Here is a 7,745-nt window from a genome sequence, read left to right as displayed (position 1 = left end):
TCTGGTCGTAGAAGGCCACCAGGTTGGTCTGCCAGGACCTGCCGCTAATGAACCTGTGTTGGTTGCCCCTGAGCATGATCTCCCCTGCTGGCCCCTCGTGGACATGCGCCAGGATAATTCTCTCAAAAAGCTTGCCCAGGGTCAGGGTAAGACTAACTGGCCTATAGTTTTCCGGGTCCTCCTTCCTCTCTTTTTTGAAGATGGGAACCACACTGGCCCTCTTCCAGTCCTCTGGCACCACACCAGAGCACCACGAGTGCTCGTACAGCCGTGCCAGGGGTCCTGCAATGACCTCTGCCAATTCCCTCAGCACTCGGGGGTGGAGATCGTCCGGACCAGCTGATTTAAATACATCTGGTCCCTCCAGAAGTTCCCTGACTAGATCCTCCCTGACCCTTGGCCTAGGTGCGCCTCCCCTGCTTCCCTGTTTCCTGCAGCTGTTTTCTGCATCCAAAGTCATAATCTTTTAAGCTCTAGGACCACTAGAAAATTGAGGAATTACAGTCTGAAAAACAAGAGTTCTGGAATGCTATTACTGAAATTAAGCATTTTAGCCCGTTCCACACCAGCTTGGGAGGAAGCAGAGTCTAATGACCAGAGGGCGCGATGGGGAACTCAGTATGCCAGGTTTTGTTCCTGACTCCCACTGACATGGAAGAATTTGCTGATGCCATCACTGTCAAAGTTAGCTTCTTAAAATGAGCCACCTATCTGAGCCCCCCATTAAGTAGTCTGATTTTCAAAGGTTACCAATCGGGTCACTGTATTGCATGTATTTATGGCCCTCAATGCATGAGAAGCATTGTCTGAGAGGCTGAAGTTTTTGAATCATTGGTCGGGAACTTAGGATTGGGGTTTATGGTAGATAACCAACTGAGGGTGAGCTCCCAGTAAAATGTAATCCTAGGCACAATGTGTAAGCAGGGAAATATGTTGAACAGAGAATTGGGGCTTACCTCTGCACACGATGTTAGTGAGGCAATTGCTGGAGGCTTTGTCCAGTTCTGGTGTCCACGCTGTAAAAAAGGATGTTTGTTAATTAGGGAGGGCTCAAAAAATGATTCAAGGTCTGGAAAGCTTGGCTTATGGGAAGAGACTAATGAAGCTCAATCTATTTATCTCATTCAAGAGAAAGATAGAAGATGACTTATTCTCTGTCTCCAAGTACATATATGGAGGTTCCTGAAAATGAAGGGCTCTTCCTCCAGCAGACACCTAGCAGACTGAAGCAGAGGCAATTCCAGTGTTTGGAAATGGAAGGTCAATACATTCAGGCTGGAAATAAAAGTTGGGTTACAATTAGCCATTGGAACAACTAATCAGGGGATACAGTGAGTTCCTGAAGCCCTTAATGCAGGGCTAGATGCTTTTCTGAAAGATGCACTTGTTCAAGCACAAGCTGGAGTCTGGAATCATTGGATAAAATTCCCTGGCCTAGATGGATTGGATTAGATGATCATAGTGATTGCTTTGGGTTTGACAATTTGTAAAACTCTCAGGTGACAGGCTGTACAGGAAGCAAACTGTATTGCTGTTAAGCAAATCTTTATAGCCATAAGAGTAGTTGTCTGTGTGAACTAAATCACTACAGAACCACGTGTGTTGACACCCATGAAAGTGAATTTATGCATTCTTTTGTTCTAGTTGCCTTGAATTTCCAGACCCCAGGCAACGAAATGGACCTCTACCAGGGTAGATTCCAGGACAATGGCTTTTCGGGGTACGTCCTAAAGCCTGAATTCCTTCGGGACGTGGATACCACATTCAATCCAAAATCGATTGTGGAAGGAGCATGGTGGACGCAGAAGAAACTGGTGGTTAAAGTAAGAATCAGATCTGGTAAAGTGTAACAGCCGCACAAACCCTGGTTGCTTCTGTGAATCTGAATTTTGCCACATGGGCTCACAGAGAACAGAACCTGCCCTGGTCTCAGTTAATCAAGGCAGTCAAGCACTTGCTTTTGTCCTGTTGACTTTAATCTGAATTAAGACCCCTGTGAGCAAACCTCCTGAAGGCAATGGGACCACTTGCAAAGCCACATACAAGTTTTGCAAAGAAGTATGCATGTACTTACTTTGCTTTAGGCATGAGGTGTGTATGAAGGGGCATATTCAGCATATGTAGAGTGAAAACAATGTGTAAGTCTTAGCAGAACTGGGGTGTGTGGCACTGTAAGCTTGCCAGATGAGGGGCATAAATGTAGTTTTCTTCTTTGGGATCCTGTGGCCGCCAAGTGCTGCCACAATGCAAATAATAACGAACAGGGGTGGCAGAATCAAGAATCATAGACCCCTTTTTTCAATGACTTCAGCTTTGCATGGTGTTAGATAAAAGGTGGGATGTTCATATTGCCTGACTGTTACAGTCACAAACATGTATTTGGCCATGAGGCATCACTTGCTTCTGGGTATGACCTGAGTGCAAGGGGAGGCACAGAAGTCATTCCCTGCCCTGTCTCCAGTGGGACATTGTGCAGAGGACGAGGTCCACCCTGCTCTTGTCACCACTTCCACCAAAGCCACCATCGTCATAAACAAACTAGGCCAGCTGTGGCACATCCTGTATCCCTGAAGGCTGCAGTCCAAAGGAAAATGATGACAGTCGTCCAGATTGAGCCCCATCCTCAATGCACGTGATTTTCCTCTCCTGCAGATCATCTCTGGCCAGCAGCTACCCAAGGTGAACAAAGGCAAAAACTCCATTGTGGATCCCAGGGTCACAGTTGAGATCTACGGGGTTCAGCAGGACAGCGACAAGAAACAAACCAGGGTCATTGAAAACAACGGTAAGGGGGAATTCAGGTTTGTGGAGCAGTCCCAAGACATTGTAATTCACACCTAGCCCGCTTCCCTGTGACTACCCCTGCCAAAGTGCAGCTTAGCTTAGCACCCCTTGGTAGGTACAGTGGTTGATGGGGCATGGAGGCATGGATCAGAGACCATGCCCAAACCCTGTGAGACTGGCCGTGGACAGCAACTCAGTTCCTGAGCTCCTTCACCCTGCCATGGGTTAGTTATCTCCCACGGGGTAAGAGTGTGCAAACGCAGAGCAGCTGACGTACCATAAAGCTCCTTTCCCATTTATCTCGTAAGAGCTTACTTGTTCTTCTGTTGGTGCTCTAAGTCTTTCATCATATTTTTTCCCATTGTTGTCTAAATATCTGGCTTCGAGTGTCTTCCCTCAAAGTCGGTACAAGTTCCCCACCCCAGAGGAATACTTAGCATCTTACAGGAGTGAGTCTTAGATCAGAGGACACATTCAATGGGAGCTGAGGGTCTCCAGCATTTCTGGCTATTAGATTATTACCATATGGTGACCACAGGGGACAATATTCAGCCTTTGCTTTTGCCACCTGTAAGTCCCCCCAACAGCTGACTGCATTGCTTTGGGGCTAAGGGTGTCAAACCAGTTTTGGTACAGTAGGCAACTTTCCCTTGGCCTCCCACAAGGTGTGAATAGGCTGAATGCTCTAGAGCTTTTAGGTGTTAATTAAAAGGGCTGTTCTGACCTGTGATATCAAGGAAACTGGTCTTCATAAACAAGCTATGGGGATATTTGTTCAACCTTTTCACTGCGATGTACAGTCAAACGATCATATCATGCAGCAGTGCACACACCCATGTGGTAAGAAGGTACATCGTATAGTGTGTCGAATATCTTGGAGGAAAGAGGCACTCCCAGCTGATCTCATCTAGGAGTCAACAGGTTAACACCCAAAAGGAGACATTTTCAGAGGCACACAATAGATTTCCAGCATCCATTGAGAGCCTACAGGGCTCTCTAAAATGTCCTTCTAAAGCCAAAGAAATCCTTCTTACTCATTTAGATATATTTTACATTGATGTCAGCTCACAGTTTTTATTGCAAGTCTTACAATCATTTCATTTTTTTCTTAAGACCCCAGCACCGTGAATCCTGGGATTCATGCAAATCTCTGCTTTCGTTAAAAATGTTTTTATGCAGTTTTTTATCCCTCATTTTTGCAGACTTTATAAAGGCCTGAAAATATGTCCAGAACATATCTTTAAGCCTGAAAGTGTATCTTAAAGACCCAGAAACAAGGCAGCAAATAGAAAGCATCCCCATGTTTATTGTTTTCTGGCTATTTTTAAATTAATCTCATGGAGGTTTTTGTGGATTCTGCCTCATGACTTGAGAACGCTTGGAGCTGCTGATGCTGATGTTGGTTCAGGAACAAAGGGGTTAAGGCATGGGTTTGTACAAGTCTAAATGTCCAGGCAGTCTTCATCTTTTGAGAACAGACTGAACTTGGACTAGCCACAAAGCCTTCCTTGGTGAAGGCTACAGAGGCATCCAGCAAACCAGGGGTATTTAACGGAGGCTCTCATTCAGGAAAGGTTGAGCCCAGCCCTGCTGTAATCTCGCCTCCTGTGCATGTTACTGAGGACACCGCACCCAGGAGGCTCGAGTCCTCTGCCTGCCTATTTAGAGGAGGCTTCAGACCAGATCCACCTGCGTGGCTCCCTCCCTGCCGAGGATGGTCTCTCGGGAGCGACTCTTCAGCATCACAGGAATAAACCTGGGTGATCGAGACGGCACTAAGCCTTCTGCTCATTCAGACGGTCTTGAATGGAAGTCCTTCCTCATTAAAGCTGTTGCTTGCTTTGTGACAAACTCAGCTTTGATTGTGCATTTTACCAAGTCACATATTTCCTGGCACTAGCAGCAATCTGGCCGGACCTGGCCCTTATTTAAACAACCCCAAATGCAGTCGGGGTCCAGATACAGGGCTTGGGTGAAAGACTGATCTCTGATCTCTGTTGCGTTCCTTGAGTCGATCTGGGGTATTGTTGTTCAGTGCTGGATCCTGCAGCTTTGTTGTCACCTGAGTAACCCCTTGACATGAACACGTGGCAAGGGGTAATGCTGCTAACTCTCACGTGCAAGTCCGAGGCCTCCGCTAGGGCCGCAGCCCCACAGAGCAGATACTCCCTTCGCTGCACACCACGGAGTCGGCCCACTGCAAGGGGGCTGCTGCAGGGTACTAGAGAGAGAAGGGCAATGCCACATGGGCAAGAGAGATGCCCTGGAGGCTGAGGGGCACTGGGAACCCAGGTCTGGTTAGACATGCTGGAGAAGATCCTCTTGCTTGTTTCTAGGAAATGATTTTGTGGCTTGCCTGATTGCAATGAGTTTATGGATTCATCGGGTGAAATCTGAGCTCCATCTAAGACTCCCATTGACTTCAGCAGGGCCAGGATTTCACACCTGGATGTTAAAGCCGGTCCGCTCCTCTGGCTGGTCCTGCGGTCAAACTGCACTGCTGGGGCAAAAACGGAGCTGTCTGAAGGACACCAAGCAAGGCTTAAACTGCATGTCTCCCTCTGCTTTCTGCTCCTTTTCTCTTTCCTTGTTCAGGGTTTAACCCCATGTGGGATGAGGAGTTCGAGTTCAACATTGACGTCCCTGCGCTCACCCTGGTCCGTTTTATGGTGGAAGACTTTGACGTGTCAACCAAGAATGACTTTATTGGGCAGTATACCCTGCCCTTCACTAGCCTACAGCAAGGTAAGGAGCCGCGTGGGAAGCAGAGCCTGGTCGGAGCTGCCCAGGCTGCTGGGCCCTGGTGCACTACAGCGCCTTGGACAGAAGAGCAGCCTGGGCTGTCCCAGGCTCACCACTGTGACCATGGGGCTGTTTTCTCTCTCGGTAGCTGCCTTTGTTGTTTCTACATCTGTGTTTGAAGCTGATCTCCCTAGACCAGGCTCGCTTGGCTTTCGGAGACTGCCCATGCTGGGCTTCAGGGTCCTGTAGGTCCCATTGCACCGACCACTGAAGGACGGTGTCACCATTTTGAGGACCTGGTAATACCCAGCAACAAAGCGTACGGTGGGCTCTTGCACACCTGGGGACCCTGGCAGCCGCCGGAAGCAGGATGTGATTTGAATTTAGTCTGAGGCTTGAACGGCTTTAACTTCAGACAGCAGAGGTAAAACAGACCAACTTCTGATTGGCCTGTCTGTAGTTTCACATTTAACCGCCCGCAGAAACCCGGGCCCCGCAGGAAATGAGCAGGCCCTGTAAAGTCAGGTTTCTGCTGTTTGAGTCAGCACACAGCTCGGGCCAACTTTTCAGGTGCAGCATAAAACCCAGGATGTGAATGGATGTGGTTATGAATGATCTCCTGTAGTCTAAAGGTGCCAGACCTGAATTTTCGGGTCTTATTGAGGCTCTGACAGTTGTATTCCCATCAACTTAATGCCCAGCACAAGTAGAGCTGGACAAAGGGACAAATGCAGACTTTAAAAACAGCTTATATTATTTGTTGGCTACAGGGAAGCAAAGATTAACATAGGGTCCTAGGATTTGGGAGCTGGCTCTCCCACTGGCCACGTGACAAGGCCAGCGCCTCTCGCTGAGATCTCTCTGATCCACCCTGGTCCACGGGGCATGAGCACCTTAGTGTTTCTCAGTGAACTCTGTGGCTGGAGGGGCTGTAGAAAAGTAAAGCTTTGTTGTGGGCTGTAGGATACCACTGTAGTGTAATACAATTCAGTGCCTTATTTGTTGTATTTGGCCTGTTGTTAAAGGTGGGGGATGAGGGAAAATGGGGGGACTAGGAAATGAAAGTTGGAAGGGGTGGCCACCGTTTTTGAGTGCTGTCGTAGCCTTGTCTAGAAAAACCAAGGGACTAACTTCCATCTTTACATTCACTGTATGAGAAGCATGCGGAGTCAGTGAACCCTTCAGCCGCTGGAGCTAAATACCTGTGCCTCTGTATCTTCTCATTCCAGGCTACCGCCACATCCATCTCTTGAACAGAAATGGAGACCCACATCCATCTGCCACGTTGTTTGTGCACATTAGGATTCAGGACAATTATTAAATGCAGCCAAGGAGCCCAGCTTTCAAATGCTAATGGATGCTGCTGTAGCTCCTAAACGAACCCAAGGTGACCTTTCTTCTGCTCCAGGAACTCATCAGTGCCTTCCCTGGGATGAAGCAGTGCTTTATAAAGCCCCTAAGGCTGTTGTGAATACTTTGTATTATGTCTGTAAGCTCCAGTCCCAATGATGAAAATAGCCTGGCATTTCTGTTCTGATTTTTTTTCCAATGATAATTTGGTGACTATTCGACAAATCAAATTTTAGTTGTAATGAACCTTAATTCCTTTGATTTTTAGCTTTATTTCTAAAGAGAGGTATGGGATTTTTAATAGTATTTCAAATCTAAGAAGAGACAAGGATACTTCATAGATTCATAGATTCATAGAGATTTGGGCTGGAAGGGATCCCGGAGGATCATCGAGTCCAGCCCCCTGCTCCAGGGGTAGTCAGCTGGGGTCATAGGATCCCAGCAAGATGACTGAGCTGTGTTTCATCTGATGTGACCCTTGCAGCCTTGATATTGAAAAGCTCCACAGCCAAACACCATCTAGGCGAAATAAACTGGATGAACACTGTATCTTCTTACATATACTATATTCTAGAATATAATATGCATGTTGTTTTTGAAAGGCAGCATGAAGAAAAAAAGATATTTTTACATTAATGGCTGCATGATGCAGGGACAGAACCTGATCTCCAGCTGACTTGCTCCCTTTCCTGCTTAACTAAAGATGAAACCCTAGCTGCTGCTGAAGCATTGATCCATTGGTGGATCTTTGATTTGGCAAAGAGCTAAAGAGTGTCCAGGGCTCTGAAACAGGAGGAGGGAGACCAGGATCAGGCAATGGACTTTAAAAGGTCAGCTTGATTAGCGGAACATCAAGACCATTCGAAATG

At 47.2% G+C, this 7,745-nt stretch overlaps 1 protein-coding gene across 2 annotated transcripts in view; it reads left to right on the top strand.

Moving 5' to 3' along the window:
* The window catches only part of PLCD1 (phospholipase C delta 1), a 104,811-nt gene extending 97,937 nt beyond the window's left edge, over window positions 1-6,874 (top strand). For both annotated transcript variants that reach the window (XM_019508085.1, XM_019508084.1), the window contains exons 12-15: window positions 1,645-1,823; window positions 2,653-2,785; window positions 5,380-5,529; window positions 6,756-6,874. In XM_019508085.1, coding sequence (XP_019363630.1) covers window positions 1,645-1,823; window positions 2,653-2,785; window positions 5,380-5,529; window positions 6,756-6,847 — 554 coding nt within the window. In that variant the 3' untranslated portion in view covers window positions 6,848-6,874. The remainder of the gene's footprint in view (window positions 1-1,644; window positions 1,824-2,652; window positions 2,786-5,379; window positions 5,530-6,755) is intronic.
* Window positions 6,875-7,745: the final 871 nt, after the last annotated feature.

The sequence above is a fragment of the Gavialis gangeticus genome, unplaced genomic scaffold, assembly GCF_001723915.1.
Source record: "Gavialis gangeticus isolate Ggan-Ray unplaced genomic scaffold, GavGan_comp1, whole genome shotgun sequence".
Lineage (NCBI taxonomy): Eukaryota > Metazoa > Chordata > Crocodylia > Gavialidae > Gavialis > Gavialis gangeticus.
Note: the sequence above shows the minus strand (reverse complement) of the source record. Positions and strands in the feature narration are given on the sequence as shown.